Source organism: Typopeltis vanoorti, chromosome 2 (genome assembly GCF_054136105.1).
Source record: "Typopeltis vanoorti isolate ZY-2024b chromosome 2, IOZ_Tvanoo_1.0, whole genome shotgun sequence".
NCBI classification, from domain to species: Eukaryota; Metazoa; Arthropoda; class Arachnida; order Uropygi; family Thelyphonidae; genus Typopeltis; species Typopeltis vanoorti.
In genome coordinates this window covers 32,768,210-32,786,070 of record NC_143550.1, presented here as the reverse complement: position 1 = coordinate 32,786,070, position 17,861 = coordinate 32,768,210, and the positions used below count along the sequence as shown (strand labels likewise).

The 17,861-nt window shown below is 33.3% G+C and overlaps 1 protein-coding gene across 1 annotated transcript in view; it reads left to right on the top strand.

The window, feature by feature from the left end:
• The first annotated feature begins 9,914 nt into the window (after positions 1-9,914).
• Positions 9,915-17,861, top strand: part of LOC150108907 (muscle calcium channel subunit alpha-1-like) — a 1,617,925-nt gene continuing 1,609,978 nt past the window's right edge. The window contains exon 1 of the mRNA XM_090414483.1: positions 9,915-9,971. Coding sequence (XP_090270609.1) covers positions 9,953-9,971 — 19 coding nt within the window. The 5' untranslated portion in view covers positions 9,915-9,952. The remainder of the gene's footprint in view (positions 9,972-17,861) is intronic.

Here is a 17,861-nt window from a genome sequence, read left to right as displayed (position 1 = left end):
GAAAGAGGACACCATTAAAAAATTAAGGACTATGTTAGGGAAATGACTAATAAACATTAACATCAACTTTGAAAATGAAGATCGGTTCGTTTTGTAATTAACAATGAAATCAAATTAAGTAATTTAAATTCGACTTGAACTGTTCTTCATAATTACAGGAAATTTCGTCATTACAGGGAACCTGCCAACACACTTTTGTTCATTAACCGGCACGGAAAAGTTGACTAATCCTGATCTACGGAATACATAAAGATACGCCAAGATAAATAATTTGTTCGTAAACAAACATCAAAAGAAAGAAATCAGACTTCCTTTGGAAGTGATATACATTTACAGAAAATCGAAATGCATGGCATTCGGTTAAATGAAAACCAGTTGCAAATTCATTGAACCAACGAAGACGGTATTTGAATTAATTGGTTAGATGGTTCAGCGCAGTAACATTTCAGTCTTGAGTGCTGTCTATTGAGTGCTGGCTATGTAATGGTCGGTTTGCGGAAAAGCACTGCATTACATATTCTCGAGACTAACGAGGACAAAATCGTGATGCCCTACAGCAGGAGAAACCGCAGTATCCGAGTCTTAAAAAAAAAAAAATCAAATGCAGTTTTTAAAACGGAACTAACAAAGAGGAAAACAATTAAGCATGAACAAAAGCTGAAAAGTAATGGCACTTTCCCAACATTACGGGGTGAAGTGAATAACTTTATATACATCATGGCTACAGCGTCGTGCTCCATTCAAACTCGCAATGGTAGCTTTTAATTAACGTTAGCTGAAGAAAACTACTACCCTTTTAGCCTGCATTATACCAGAGCAGCTCTCTTTAGCAGCACTCTGATCAAAGCTGATTAAAATGCCATTGTAATGCTCTCTATTGTGCGTTACTTCCTACTGAGACAGCCATGTGCTTGCATCCTTCGCGACTCTGTAACCAGCTTTTCATCATCTAAAAGCTAAGTTAAACAATATCCGTAGATTCTCTGCCGAACTCTCTTTAGAGGATAAGCAAATTCCCTCTTAGGTGATTAATTTATTAATACAGTTTATAAAAATAATTCGATGCTGGTGTGCAAATGTTGAAATGGTTTTGCCGTGTCTAAAATAAATGTTACTGTGTGCTTTGACTTATGTCGAGCAACAGAATAATTTTCAACACATGCGTTTAAGAACTAAAGTATTTAATCACTTTTAATCTAATCGTTGTTGTTAGTAATTAGGTGCAAGGGCGCCTCGATTTCTACCTACTGTAAAAACATATTATAATTTAATGTTGCTTTCTTTCTCTTAATGAAAAACAGCTATTAGAACATAAAACATCAACATTTTCTAAATATTTTTCATATTTAGAAAATTTGTTTTTTCTAAATATGAAATATATAAATGCAGTCGCGCGACTGCATCTGTCTACGAGTGATCGGGCCTTTCGATCTCTCTCTCTACTAGTATTGCAGGTCAGCTGACAGAATGCAGAGCGAGTTTCTTTAATAAATATTTGTGAATCTTAATTCTCTATTCATGCTTTAAAGGTGGTTTCTATTGATTCCCATATGTGCAGATTCATGGATTGAATCTGCATATAAGGGTCCCATGAACAATAAGAACAGATATAGCAGTGGAAGTGAGGGAATTTCTCAGTAATACTGCGCATACATACTGCTTAATTATTTACACACAAATGTCTCAAAACAATGAGCATAATTTTTTTCCTTAAAAATAATTATATATACAGAAATAACCCTACTCTCAACACAGTATATAAGGTGGAGTTCCCCATGTCCACAGTACTTGACTGATTTTATTTATTTTTTATCATCCACAAATGAGTACTGTGGGTGGATTCTCACAAATATATGTCTCTTTCTAAAAATAAAAAAATTAACAAAAGCACGTTCTCATTACACATTCGATCTTCGAAGAAAATCTCTTTATACCTAACAGTTGCACTATTATTTGGTGCAATATCTTTAAAATCCACATTACCCAGGCAAAGTGGATAGGAAATACATGCAACTAATCGACATAATACACTAGCCTCATAGCCGTAGTTTCTTTTGCGTAATTAAAAAAAAAAAATCAAACATCCATACCAAACTTATATCCCTATTAATAAATAGAGAACAGATATAATGTACTAATAAATAACTAACACATTCTAGAAAATACATTTTTTGTTTCAATCTAGGTATAAGGTATATTTATACCTTATCCATACAAGACATCGACACTTGCATTACTCTCTTGTTACAGTGCTAATTTTGAATCAGCGCGGCACGACTGTCATGTAACAATAAAATCAGAAAGGATGATTTAAATTTGCATTAGTGAAATTCAAACTACTCCACTAATCTAAATGAACCGAACTAACGCCACAAATTCTATTATTATTTTCTAAATCAATATTTTCTTCCTCAATATATACATTATTGGGTGGGATACAGGTCAAATAATCGAAACCTTGCTCTAGAAACCAAACTCTGAACTTTTCAAATCACTTCAGACCTCCAATAAATAGAGTGGTCGTCTCGCACTCACACTGAGAGATGAAATTCATCTACCACATAAAGATATTCACAAACATCCATGACACAGTAGAATTCACCTATTAAGAAGCGAATACAAACTCAACCCGACGTAAAGATTGCTCATGGAAATCTGAAAGTAATCTTCCAGTCTTCACTTCTTTAACGTGACCCCTCTCTCTTTGACATCGGAGGATTACATGAATGGTGTGTGAACATGATAAAAATATTAAGCACTGCGAGCCAAAGTTTCAGTTACATAACACCTTTTCTTATGTCTATATTGCTGCTCTACCATTCCTAACACCCACCAGTTATTAGGAATTACAGCCGATTACTTTACTGATTGCATTAACTGATTACAAATGCGGCTGCATTTGTTATGAGTGATCGAGCATTTCGATCTCTCTCTCTCTCTCTCTACTAGTATTGCAGGGGTTAGTCAATGCTATGGGGTTAGTGTAACATGTACGTTGCGTGTGTCCTTGTTGCTGGTTCGTATACAAAAACATGAGTTTCTAGGGGGAGACAATTTAGACCTACAAATCAGACCGGCCATATAAAAGACTCTTCGCATCCAAGATAAGATCTGAATCCATGTCGGGACATGGTTGATATGACTGACCTATGGAAGCTCTTCTGCACCCCTTTGCATCTGAAAATTATGCTAAGGGGAGGTGGGTAATGGTAACAATTAGATCAATGAACTGAAGGCCGGCCAAAGCAAGTGATGCAGAATTAAAATGGAACTCTTCATTGTAGAATTGTACAATAAACCAACCCTCCCTTTGTTTCTATCTCAGCCAGCAGCCATTTATTTTGGCCAAATAAAAGATTTTTTTAAGTTTTCTTTTTGTAGCTGTTACACATATAACAGTTTTAAAAAGTCACTGATACTGACCATTTTTAAATATTGACTAGCTGATAGGTTTTTCATACCTCAAAACATGACAGGGAGCAGATAACACGTTGCGCTGGCTTAAACAACTCGCATCCAGTGATATGTGAAATTATCATCTGATCAGAAGCGGGTTGAGGTCACCATAAACAATAGCTTTCCAGTCCAAACTAGCAGCCAAGTCATTTAAATCTCTGTAAGAGTTCAGACTACTTATATTTTCTATGCACTGCCTTATAGGTCTTCGCGGGTATTTTTTTTCCTTCTATTCTTCCGTTTTGGAGAATTTGAGGAAACGTTTTACTAGCAATACATATATCCATTCCACTGTAACTGTTTTTCTCTGATTTTTGTTATTATTAAAATATGATAACGCAATTCTTATCTGATCTCCTGATGGTTTTCATTTCAGTCCATGATGTTTTATTTATTTTCCTCAAACACTTGTTTTCAAAGCCTGTCAGTCTTTGTTTCTCCTTCTCATTAAACCCAAATCTCTGTACCATTGAAATGTATACTTAAGTTCTTTGAAGATGTACATTTTTTCATTCATGTGTAGTTTTAGTCACAGTAGACCATCCTAGATTTATTATGTGTTTAATAGTTCCCCTCATCATTTAGGGAATCTGATCAATGTGCCTAGATAACAGATTTTTTTTTAACTTGTTATAGTTTACCTCCTTCAGTTTCTAAGTTAAGTTATTTTCCATTTCTGTCTACTGTCATTGTTTTTGTTTTACTAAAATTTATCTGCATAATCTTTACAGTTTAGCATAGGTTTTCAATTATATACTTTTAGTTTTCTTTATTTTCTGTAAATAGTACTATATCATCTAAATTCTGACCGCAGATTTCGGACACTGCCCATCTGTGAAATAATGGTTTTATGCGATATGACCAAACAAAACACTACGATATCAACTGTAATATTTGAAAGGTGATAACTATATTTAAAGACTGGAATTAGTTCCCAGTTTCTTCACCCCCCCCTCATTGAAATTCGGACCACCAAAACAGACAAACCGAGTGGAGAACGTGCACTATTTAACAGACAAAATATACTCGAATTATTAATTCTTTGGTAATTGATTACCATCAGGTAAAAAATGCCTTGCGTCTAATAATTCAACAGACTGAATGCTTATCCAAGTCTTAATCCCTAACTTATTAGTATTTTTTTACTAATAACGTTAAAATTTTCACTTGAAAGTTAATAAGAAAAGTAGCTGACAAAAATATCGCATCTATAGTGGAACAGAAAAGATTTCGTCCCAGAGATTATTCCTCCTCTCACACTACATGTGCTTTCTGAATTTTTAAATTCATTCATTATATAATACCGTTCCCATATTTAGAGCAAGACCCTTAAATATCCACAAAACCTAAATCTTTTACACTAAGTAATGCCAAGTATATAAATAAATTTATCCTGAAGTTCTAAATTCATATCTTCACAGATAAATATACACCTGGTCTAAATTTTGATGGCTTAGATTAAAAAGCACTAGATTTCCCTAGTAGTATACTGTACCCAATGGGATAAATAAACAGAAACAGTTTTCTTATACTATCTGCAGATGCTAAGTAGTTTACCACCTTTATTTGCAGATAGCGAAAAGTGTCCATAATAATTAACATCATGAAGTTATGTTGCAGTAAACCTGGTTATAGGAACACATCAAGAGAATAAATGTAAAAAGACTCACGTCAGCAAGCTGTTGTAAAAATTCCAACTTCTCATCTCCGTCTAAACAGAAGACATCCTGTGAATGATTTCCAGTAAAAAAATAAAAAATGCAGTTCTTCTCCCTGAAGGTTAGCATTAAATGGCCTAAGTTTTGCCAGGAAACCAACTCCGAAGATGGTTTTATACCATTTCAGAGTTCCCCTTAAGATAGGTCAACATCGTGTAAGGAAACGAAAATCATTTAACGACTAGAAGCTCCTATGCGTAGGATTACTAATTTACGATCTATTCAAGATCGCAAGACGAGGTCTTGAATACTCTCTGGAAGATAAGTATGTAGTAATCGCGTATTGTAAAAGGCTTCATTCTTGTATATGAAACTATAGTAACTGATGTTCAGGTCACTATAATGCCATTATTATTATTATTATTTCTGTCCTCCCCAGGAAACACAACAAATAAGTTCATGAACGGTGGCTACGGGATTAATTGCCACTTACTTTAAAAAGTGTTTTTAAACTGCATTCATGTGTTTTGTTGTTTTATACGGAAAATTCACGCATCAAATAAGCGATATACTGACAAACACCACTATAGCAACAACTAAAACAGAATCATCTTCCTAAATTTTCAATCTTCATCCGTGAAAAATCAAGCTGATCCACAGCAATCAAATTTGTGGGCGATTATCGAGTCTTTTGCTTTGGTTGATCGCTCTCGTAACAAACAAAATATTTATTTTTAACCTAATAAATGAGCATGGAATATTTCGATGCATCTAGATGCACTGAACTATTCAGACAACTATCCTGCTATTAAACAGATCTCTTCCCTTCCCCTCTCTCCCTTTTATCCTCTATGGACGACTTGATTATGCCAGCATACTCGTCCTTCATCCCGAAAACTTAATTTAGGGATACGTCAAAAATGATTTGACGTATCCCTAAATTATTAAGGATGACTACTTAAGTATACACGGATACGGTTGGGGTCATTTGTGTCTAAATGGTATATTATGACGAATAAAGAGCTAAATTAAAGTTCAATTTTTCCATAATGATTGGAAATCGCTGATCAGAAGAGTAAGACGCTGATTACTCGACAAATGCATTACATTTTCAGGTGACGTTTGGTCAGAAATTCCGTTTAATAAAAGCTAGGTATTTTGTGGATCAAAACCCGCAGCCTACGCTTTACGATGGACTTGACACTATAGAATTCGAGTGCGAAAAAAAAAATCCTTATTTCTTTTCCTACAATGACGGTATTTAAATACTATAATATATCATTCCCCTTAAAACAGTTCCCTTTTCGAACTCATAGGAAGTACACTATTCTAATATGAATAGGTTCATAGGTTTAATAATAACCTACGAAACGTTGCAAGCCTGCTATACACTAGTACCATGGGTGGGATAAGGATTAGATAATCCGGAAACTCTGTCCAAACCAAACATGGAACTTTGTCAAGACACTCCAGCCTTTCACTAACTGGGGCGGGGGTTTCATACCAGTCGATCGCATTCATCCTCCATCTAAAGACATTCACAAACACACGCTCACAGTGGGATTATTTCCTCTCCAGAAACAAGTTTTAAAATCTGAAAATCATTCTTTTCCAATATGAAATGCAATTTAAAACAACACAATCACACTTTGCAAGGCATGATTTCTCAATAATGCAAGAAAAAAAAAAAAAGAAATAACCAGAGAACGACACAGGCGAAGACACTCGGTACTAAACGTCAAAGCGTTACCTGGAGATTAAGTCCATATCTTCAATCTACTTTTGCTATTGTCATATTATATATATTACCCACAGATAATATTTTGTTGATTTTCCTAATAAATGACAATCATATACCCTTCTCTTTGTGATCTGTCAAATGACTAAGTATGTGAACAGACTTCAGATTCACATATTTAGTCACTCCAGTCCACAAATTAATAAACGTTATTAATAAAATATACGAGAGGAATATTTAACAGATCAATAGCATCAGGATTTACGATTGTCATACCGATCCACTTCAGAAAATGATTAAATACATAATCATGTTTTGAGATTAAACAATAAAATGAGCTTCTAGTTCTCTTAGCTCAATTTAAAGTTTCTGTAAGGATTATTTCCTCTAACGTATATTAGAAAATAATACACACTATCTTTCTCCCTCCTAAGGAATCTAAGTAAGAGAAGGCTTGATTTTCCAGTTTCATATAATCTTAGTCAGGTTGTTTTTCTGGATACTTACGTATCGTGGTAGGAAGAACTAACCAGATACTAAAACACACTACACGATAAATCCACCTACAATTTCTTCGACTATTCTAATAAACTGCACACGATGTTTTTAAGGTATAACACAGCATACCATTGTGAGGAAATCTAAAACTACACACACAGTATGTATATAGTCTTGGCTTGTAGTTCTGTAACATCATCGGTAACTCACCACATCATTTGAATTCTTTGACTTAAGGACACTTTCATTTCTCCTTGACATATTAGGTTCTGCAACCTCTTCGCTCATTTTGATTTCCGTCATCTGTCTTCACCACTTTTGATTTTTCCTTCTTACTTCTTTGAGCTCTTCTCTTTTCTGTTTTCTCATTTCCTTCTCTTGCATCAAAGCCACCAAAAATGTTGTTTATCTACTTCTCTTTTCTGTTTCGTTAACTCTTAAGATTAAATTGTTTATGGAGAATTACATTTTTATACAATAAGATGTTCTTAGTATTCTGGCGATATGCCAAATTTGTTGACCTAAAGACACTTGGAGACATGTGCTTTAGGGTTGTGTCATACCTCATACGTTTGGAAAGTTGCCAGCATATCTGACAACCACCTGGCCTTGGTAGTTAATGTCCCTAGCAGTTTTACTAGAGCATGTAATAACCCACGTTAAGAAGTTTAAGAAATAACCATATGACAACATTTCAAGCTTTAGTCAAACATCAACCACGTTCAATACATAAGTGAAACACCATTGCAAATGGTCAACACCACATTCTAACAATAGCAGCTGAGGGAGGGATAGACTGTTCATTCTTCGAAATGGAATCAGGGCAATCAAGGATTCTTTAGTTATTTAAGTCATATCATAATGACCTTTTATGAGTGAACTTCCCTATTTATGAAGAGTTTTTAACGCGCAATAACAAAAGCTAAAATTGTATATTAATACTGAAATCGTTGCTGTTTATTTTTATTTTAAATAATACATTCAATTTTAATAATTATAGCATTCATCCAGTGACATATTAGGTAAAAAAGAATAAGTTATCTCTAAAATTTTGGCAATTGAGCTGAATAAGCAACCACTGATTATCGTGACTGCTAGATGCTAACCAGGATATAAAGTGGCTGTTATAAAAAAAAATAATAATAAATAAAAGTGTCATATTTTCAGAACACAAAAAAAATCTATGAAATATTCTACAGTAGTTTATTCTACTCCTTCATTCGCTCTCGCGGGGCTGTAGTTTGTGATTAAAAGCAATCCAGTGTCTATATCGGAATCAACTAGTATATGATGCTAGATGAATCCAACTGGCATATGTTCAAGGTTTCTCTCTTTTTTGAAATTATTTTTAAAGTAAAAGTAAGTAATTCATTCTAAAACCTTCCGTCATGGAGATAAAATGCTTTTCGAGATATATATATATATATATATATATATATATATATATACACACACACACACACACAGTTTACATAGTCCATGAATTAGTATTCGGATCTCCCATATTCTTGTTTATGTACATTATTATTCCTCCTCGTTTAAAGATTATTCCAATAATAATCACATACAGACTTCAACATCGCGACTAGGAGAGCTAATCTCTGTAATGCGCTAGTTTACTTATGATCAAGACGATTTTCGTTGCCAAGAATCCGTCTTCTTGTTGTGAAATCGCTGACATTAATTCGTTGCCAGTTTCTCTTTACATTTAATTTGCTTTTTAATGTTTCCTTCTGCTCGCAGTTTTTTATTACTTATTTGCTGGACTATTTCGTATCAGATAACCGAACCTATTTTCGTATTTACTTTTTCATGTCGGTTTCTGGTTTTATTTTGCTTCATTTTTCATGCAGAGAGGAAAAAAAGCCCTGTTAACATATATGTATGCAATTACAATAATATATATATATATATATATATATATATATCCTGAGAAAATGAAGTTTTATTTACCAAGATAACAATAGTATTAGTATTTAATATAAAAACACTTCATCTAAAATACATTAGATGAAGACAAAAGTAATTTCTTTTCTTCAGATTATAAGAATATTTGATTTTCTATATATAAAATGTATTTTTTTGAGTATTTATAAATTAATATGCAAAAACGAATACGAATTTACATGAAGCTCTAGAAATTGAACAGTTAAAAGAAGTATCACACACGTAAGCCACAGTACTTTAATAATAAAAGCAAAATAGTACGAAAAGCTGCCAAAGGTAAATGTCATCGGTTATTTGGAAACCATGCGATTTTTCTGAAAAAGAAAAGGGGATAAAAACGCTTTTAAAAGGTATACTGTCTTAACTATTGTCTCATCTTTGTTAATAATCACTTATCAACTTATGCAGGTATTGATCTATCAGGCAGCACAAAAGGGGCAATAACTTATTAATTCGTCTAGAGGAAAACAGTTGTTCGCTTTGCTATTCCAGGGTTACCGTTAGCCTGTGTTCGAATGACAGGTGATCGCTTGGCAGCGCCTGGTTTCTCGTCGTGCAATTGCCCGGATGTCAGTAGCGAGTATGATTGAGATGGGGAAGAGCTAGAGCAAGCACGCAGGACTATTCCAAGTTGTTGTGGATAAAACCACCGACCATGGCTACTAGTGTTGCAGGTAAGATTCTTTCTTCCGTTCTCTTCATATTTTAAAATGTTTAAAAGTAGAGAGAAACGACTACATTAATGGCGAAATGCTAGCATGTACGTTTGTCAAGAGTAGCGATAGGCTGTTGGTGGATGGCAACGCATACGTCTCTTCGCTGACCGCCAGTAGGAGCGGATGCGTTTTGCTTGGCGTTTCTAGAATTTTTGCTCGCTTTACCGGCTTCAGAAAGCCGTTAATGATATAATCGATGAATTTAGACTACACTCCCTTTTGAAGTGGAATTCTTGTGCTAAACTAAACAGCATTAACTATTAGAATACTATTTTATGTTGAAAACTCGTTTTTCTTTCAAGTCTTTGATACATTTCAGGAAATATCTAGTATAAGATGTATATTACTTCTACCGCTACCGAATCACCATGGTTACTATTTGGATTGTGGCAAGAAGGTTGCGTTCTTTTCCAGTCAGATACTTTTTTCGCCCTTTCCCAGACATAACAGCGAAGTTGCCCTTTCGTGTCAAATGCTCATATATACGTAAATGCATCCAACATATCTTTACAGATATAGCAAATATATATTGATATAAGCGTGAACAAATTTATTTTTAAAGATTTGCCTATTAAAACGAATTCAGATTATAACTGCAATAATCGTGTAATTTTCATCTATAATACGATTCACAGTAACATAGAGTATGATAAAATGCGCTTAACTGTAACCATATTGTACAATGAAACTTTACTACAATCTACTGTTAAATGTCGTGACCTATAGCATCATTTGCAGGTGGGTTTGGAGAATTGCAGAATGCAATAACTGGCTTAATTCTTATTTAGTTCAATTTAATCAGTTTGATTAACAGAGTTCATATTTTGCTATTTACTACCTCGGAACGGATTATTCGTTTATTTTATTTATATCATTAAGATAAATACTTATGGTGATAAACGCATCAGCAAATAATGACTAACTGATAATATCTGAGTGCTTATTTCTTCCAGCAAAACAACATATTTCGTCATTTGGGTGTCTGATTGCAATTTCAAAACTTGTCTCTTAGCATGCATATATTTTTGTTTCAAAACTAGTCTCATTGTAAAGACAAAAATAGCGTTTTCTTTAGCTTCTCTTATAAATAAATTAGCATATATAAAAATGAAAATTTCTGATGAGCTAGGACCTTGATAATAATTTCAGTTATTTTACTGATAACTTGCATTTTTATTTACTTTCTTTAAATTTATTACTCGGAAAGATAAAACGTCACCATTTTTACAATTCTTTGCAAATGTTATTATTATTATTTTATTTTTTTTTTGATAAAATGTCTTATGAAAATCACAGCTGGAGACAGATGTTAATTAAAAGGAACACAGTTCTATAGAATCCAACAGTTTTTCCGGTATAGAAGTATACAAGAAGAAAACACAAAAGGAAACAGCTAAAAAAAAAAAAAAAAAAAAAAAAAAAAAAAAAAAAAAAAACTACGATGAAATCAGCCGTTAGTAGCGTAACCTGTTCGTATTGGTTTTGAATATCAAACCGAAAAAATATCGTCAACTTGATGAGATTAAAGTCGACCATTCTCTCTCTCTGATATCCAAACCAACCGCCAGATAACTGTGGCTGAGTTTACTTTTAGAAAGTCACATTTTTGTTGTTTTCTTTGAGTTACTGTTTAGAAAAACTGGAGACTCTACAAGACCTCGTGTTCTTTCTAATAAAGATTTAAGAAAATACAGAGACACATGAAATTTTATTTTTAAATCTATATAAATAGATTTGAAAATGAACGTAGTTTAACAAAAAAAAATGGAACGAATTTACTGAAGAACACAGTACATGCGAGTGTGGCGAACTATATAGCAGATTATGGTTTAGCGTTGTGTTCTGTAAATTTAACTGAAAAAATGCTAACTAGTTAAGGAAAAGAAATTCTAAATTGTGTTGTTATGCAGATTTTCTTTAAAACAAAATAAAAAAGAGGCCAACAAAGGCATTCGATGAATATCAATTTCATCTTCGAGATGAAAGTAATGCTTAAGAATTGAACATAGAAACTTCAATCTTAAATTCTCCACAAAACTGTGGAGAATTTACTTACTTAATCGTGAAATGTTTTTCTGTTAATCATTTTCGAAAGCGAGAGAAAAAAAACAGAAATGCTTTCTGTAAATAACGAAGTGGATTTTTAATAAATTATTTATTCTTTTAAGAGGTGTTGATTAAGCAATTTTCTCTCTCATCTTTGGCACACTCATTTGCAGATTGGGTTTCGGTGTTTACATTTTTATTAGAGCCAGTTCTTAAAATAGCCAAGACGTAGCAATTAGTAATCTTAAGCAAAAGGTATACGGTAACCATCTTACATCGCAATTGCTACAGTCATGGTTAAAACGCTTAAATGAGTTTCTTTGGACTTCGCTTGGAAAATTTGATTATAAATGTACGTGTCGGAAGAAAATACTGCGCTAAGCAAACTAAAGCCCATACGATGCATTTTCCCTATAAATTATTAAACCAACTTCGGAGATGCCAGCAATAAGCAAGAGGGCTCTCTTCTACAAGGAAGCTTCTGCAGCTCACGAAAACATCCGGCCAATGCAGGAAGAATTTTGTTTATTGTTCAAGCTGCTAACCAACACCCCAATTTCCTCTTCTTTTACTATTTCTGTTCTGATGTTTCTTCATTCTTTGAAAATTTTAGTAGTTTTTTTTCTTTTCTCGGACTGTAAAACATTTGTAAACTGCGATCTTCGGCTTCTTGTTTTTTGAAGGCGGAGTGCTCAGACATGCTGTAGTTTAATTTTTAAAAAGTAGATATATATGACATATTTTAGCGTGAGCAGAATTCTAATCTATGCGGCAACTTTAATTTTTTATTTCTTCTTACTAAACAGAACCACGAATAAACCGAAACCATGCTATTCTTTAGCTTCATACAGCACTTGAAATTATGGCTGGGTTTAAAGTATTATTTCATTACTGTTTACATAAGCCAAGAAGTTATGATAAGCTGTTACGATAAGATAATTTCTATAATTGCATTATTTCATATCGAAACAGTGAAGGAGGGAGAAGCTGTTGTTAGGAACGTTCATCTTTGATCCAACCTCATATGCAGCGAAATTCTGGACTACTATTTTAGAGAAATTGAAGTGTACCAAAGTATTATAATAAGTTGCCAAATTGCAGCAGGAAAGCCGGAACTATCAACGTCGCAAGATTGCGAGTTCATTTCCTCCAAACAAAAAAAGAAAAAAAAATGCAAATAAATGTTATTAAATGAAAAATATTTTGCCAATATAACAAAGTCTCTTTAGCTACGCAGAAATGGCTCCTGCAGCATTCTCAGGATAACTATACTATATGTCACGACACGATCAGCATTACAAGGGGCACTTACCAAAAAATCATGATTGGAAAACTTATCGTTTCACGTTATGATATACTTTGAACGAAGAAGAAGAAGATTAGACTACTTTCTGGGAATATCCCTAAGAAGAAAAAAAATCTTAACGATGACAACTCAAGGTTTATTTATTTATTTATTTTGTTAATCCCGTTCTTTGATCGGTAATGAGACATTCGAGTTATATAAACACAATATTTGTCACACCCGTCCGCTTATCTATCGAGAACTCTCCGCCTAACAGACTATAAGTCACACAAGCGATGACATTTTATAGGATGAGATTTGACAGGACACTTTTTTCCTCCTTTTTAATTGGCACCATGACTAGAGGATATTATAAGAACTAAAAAATATCAGGATTTCTTAATTAAATAACGCTTATTCTCCGATAGGATAGAATTCCACTTCGTTATGTCGGTTTTACTTTTATTTTTTATTTGTATTTCAGTGATGGTCACTAGGTGTCACATCGATGCGAGCTATAAATAATGTCTTCATAACGTTCGGTTGTGGATCTCTTATCTCAATACATTTTTTATCCTTTTCTCCTGATTTTTTTATACTTATTCGCAACGTACAGGGAATTGAAACAAATATGAAAGTAATTTGAGACGTATGGAAATAATTGAAATAAAAAGATGTTTCGTAATACTGCGTAGTATCCCAATTACTGCGTAGTAGTTGCGCTTATATACTATACAGAACTTAATTATTGTCAACATAATTTTGTGTAGTCTATGCCTACTTTTTTTCCCTATTAAAATAGTCTGATTAGAACAGGATATTTTTCAATGTTTAATTATCCTAATGAATGAAAATAAATAGTATAATTTATTTTAACAAAGTCAAGATAAAAACGGATTTTATTATTATTTTAAGTTTCTGTATGCGAATTAAATGTTAGAACCCAGTACCGTATGCATGAAGAACAACCAATCACTGAAATTTGTTTCCTGCAATTCCCGTGTTTGTCATTCAAACTGCTTTCAATAATTAAATATCTTATTTCATATTTTATTTATATTGATGCACTTATCTTACAGACGAAAGGTTTTTCCTCCTCCATCCCGAACATGTTTTCACTGTTAAAGCACCGAGTAATTCGATAAAGTTGATCTGCTTAAGATGTCCGAAGTGCATGTTCCTCTTTTCTGAAGTGTTCTGGAAAATTATTGCCATTTTATGTTGATTGAAATCACAACAGTGGAGGAAAGGGAACGCCTATTCTTGTTTATTATTAATGAATGTAAAAATTCCAAGTTTTAGTCGATTTAGCCGGTTTATTTTTTTTATTTTTTGTATTTATCGTTTTGATCAAATTCAAGACATTATTTCTGACAGGAACTTGTTTTATTTCAATTAAATAAAACAAGCCAAACTTTTGGAGATTTTTATCTATAAACTAATACCACAGAATTGATTATTGAACAAAGTTTTATTATATGGTAAATTTATGATCAGTCTGGATTGATCATAAGACGTTAACAGCATTCTTGTATAGTGGCATGTACAACAGTAACCGTTTCAGTTTATATTTTGAAAACATATAATTCTGCCTAATTTGCCACTAGACCTGGTCCCATGGTAACAAAACTGAGATGGTTAGTTGAATTTCAGTAGAGATCATAAAATTATTAAAATCTAGTCGAAGCGCCTAGAGAAACCATTTTACTTGTTTTGTTAAAAAAAATCGGGTTAGAGTGAATCAAATTTGAGATCGAGTTCATAAATTTTAGTAGAGAGGAGATTCTAAGTGTCAAATTTCATTAAAATACGTCCACTCATCCAGAATGGAGCTGTCATTCTTAATTTGTATCATTTCGCCACGCTTTGCAAATATTGGTCACTGAAAATAGCAAGTAAATTCAAAATTGAAATGGTTGGGTGGGAATTAGAAATACCCAATCCTGAAAAATACATCTAGATAGAGCTGACGAACTGCTTGTGCAAGAGTATTTCTGATGAATAGTATTTTCGGCATTCGTGCCATTTCTTTTCACAACGATATATTTGATTTTTAAAGAAGTGTTGTGAATCCTAGTATGAGAAACTATATTTTGCAAAATTCATTATTAAGTGATGTGAAAATATATATAAATATATAAATACTTTATGGAGAATGCTGTTCACAGAACTGAAATGACAAAAGAATGGAAATAGGTTGTTCGGAATGAATGTAAATAGTTTGCAATTCAACTGCAAAAAGAATTCTGAACAGCTATTGAACATGCAGTTCTACTGAACGGCATTCATACGTGCAGAAGACAATGTGAAAACTGACCGTTTGTAAGACGGTGCCCGGAGAGGATCTTTGAAAGAAAAGCGTGGGGGGGGGGTCATCAGCTAGCTGAAATATCCTCTTCCCTATAGTAGATATTTTTAAAAAGTTTTTTTTTTTTTCCTTAGGAACACCCACTTTTCCCAAACTCTCTCTGGTGTCATGTGCATCCGATGATGCCGAAAAATTGTATAAAGAGCAGTGATTACATACAAGTGAAAGCTATCTCTTAAAACGACAAGTATATTAATATTAGATGCGTTCTTCTTTACTGGCTCTCAGGGTTTTTTTTTTTTTTTTACAACAATTCCACCAACGAAAGGCTGTGTAACCCTATAGTATGTTAGTATCATAGTTTTGGCCAATAGTTATATAATTCCCTCCCTCTCCCTGGGAATCCTTCTCTAGAGACCAAACATGGTACACTTTCAAGACTATTCTGGCCTCCAATCAGCAGACTAATGGTGATATCATACCGGGACAATGAAAATCATCCACCAACAAAAAACATTCACACGAATCCACGCTGCAGTGAGACTTGAACCCTACCGTCTGGAGGTTGAAAACTGAAGAAGTTGCTTATTCGGCAAACTAGGCTGGCAAAGGTAAGTTCTAACTGTCGTATTATCTACATTGTTTTAATGTTTACAATACTGAATATATATTAAAGGCGTTGAACCATGTACATAAATAGACGTAGATAAGTTTTATTAAGAACTTTTCATGAAGACGAAAAGTTTAATAAAAATCTAAATGAAATTTTTATTTTCCTGACAAGATAAGAACATCTCCCCATTTACTTTTAGTGAACGGAAGTATAACGAGGATTTCTTTCTTTAAATCAAGGAAAAGTCAAAGTGAAAAATTACATTCGTTATAAATCCTTTATCAGACTGGAGAGGACCTTACTTAAATGAAAAGAATTTCACTCTATAATTAACTTTTGAAAGTATACAAGACAATATTTGTGCATGTAGAACAGTGTTTCTCAACCTGTAGTCCGCAACGATAGAACAGGTGGCCCGCAGGCAGACTTAAATTAATTAATTAAATATATATTTTTTAATTATCCAAACAAAACAAATTAAAATTTAATAAATAAGTAAAAATTATTGAAATCAAATGGAGACTTAAAAAAAACCCAAACAAATAGCGTCAGAATGTTCAAAGGCAGAAGCAAAAAAACTATGGCGTTGTTCACTTCACCCCTCTTTTATTATTCGTCATTCTGCCGCGGAAAAATGACGAATAATAAAAGAAGGGTGAAGTGAACAACAATATAGTTTTATTGCCATAGACAATATGGCAAGATTTCTTAAACGCAAAAAACGTGCTGCCCGGGGCGAACGTTCCCCCTCCCCTCCCCCAGCTACGCCTCTGTAACTTAGTGGTCCGTAGAATTGTTTTAGGCATTTTACTGGTCCTTGGGCTTAGAAAGGTTGAGAAACGCTGATGTAGAATAATCATAAAAGCAATTACTATGAATACGCAAGTTTTTTTTTTTTCGGCGTGTTTAGAAGTTGAAAAGTATTTTTGAATTTCTGTACTAAACATGTTCATCTCTATAAAATGTTTTTAAATTTGCGGATTTTCTTATATTAGAAAACTTCATTTCCAGTATGATATTTAAATTTATAAATATCGACAATTATAATATTATAAAAATATATACGTTTACTTTTCCTCCGAAACCATGAAATTCTTAGTTTTGGACTAGAGAACACCTATTTATTACAGAAAGAAATTGTATTATTGTTCGCATGCTTTTAACAACAAAGCAACGGGCCAGATCTAGCCCTCGAGGTTAGGATACTATTGTTATATTCGTGCAGCGATAAAAAAAAATCAGTATTATCAAGTGCTATTAAGCAAGTTTCTATGTAGCTATAAGAACTTGGTAGATTTTTAGTATTTGAAAACCAAGTATAGGTCAACAGTTAATGAATTCAAACGAATTGTGCATATATGATTCTGGCATTTATAATGCTACATTAGCGCGAAACTAATAGGATACTGCTCTGTTTGCGCAATGCGCAAGAAATTCTCATAGTTTAAAGTTTATGAGTTATTTAAATGAAATTAAAAAAATATTTTTCCGAGTCTCTTTTAGTAGAACATTTTTCATAAATCTTTTTAGATTTACAAGCCATTTGATTTTACCTAATTGTTCAACGGTTCATCCATTCAATCTTCAGGACTTTTG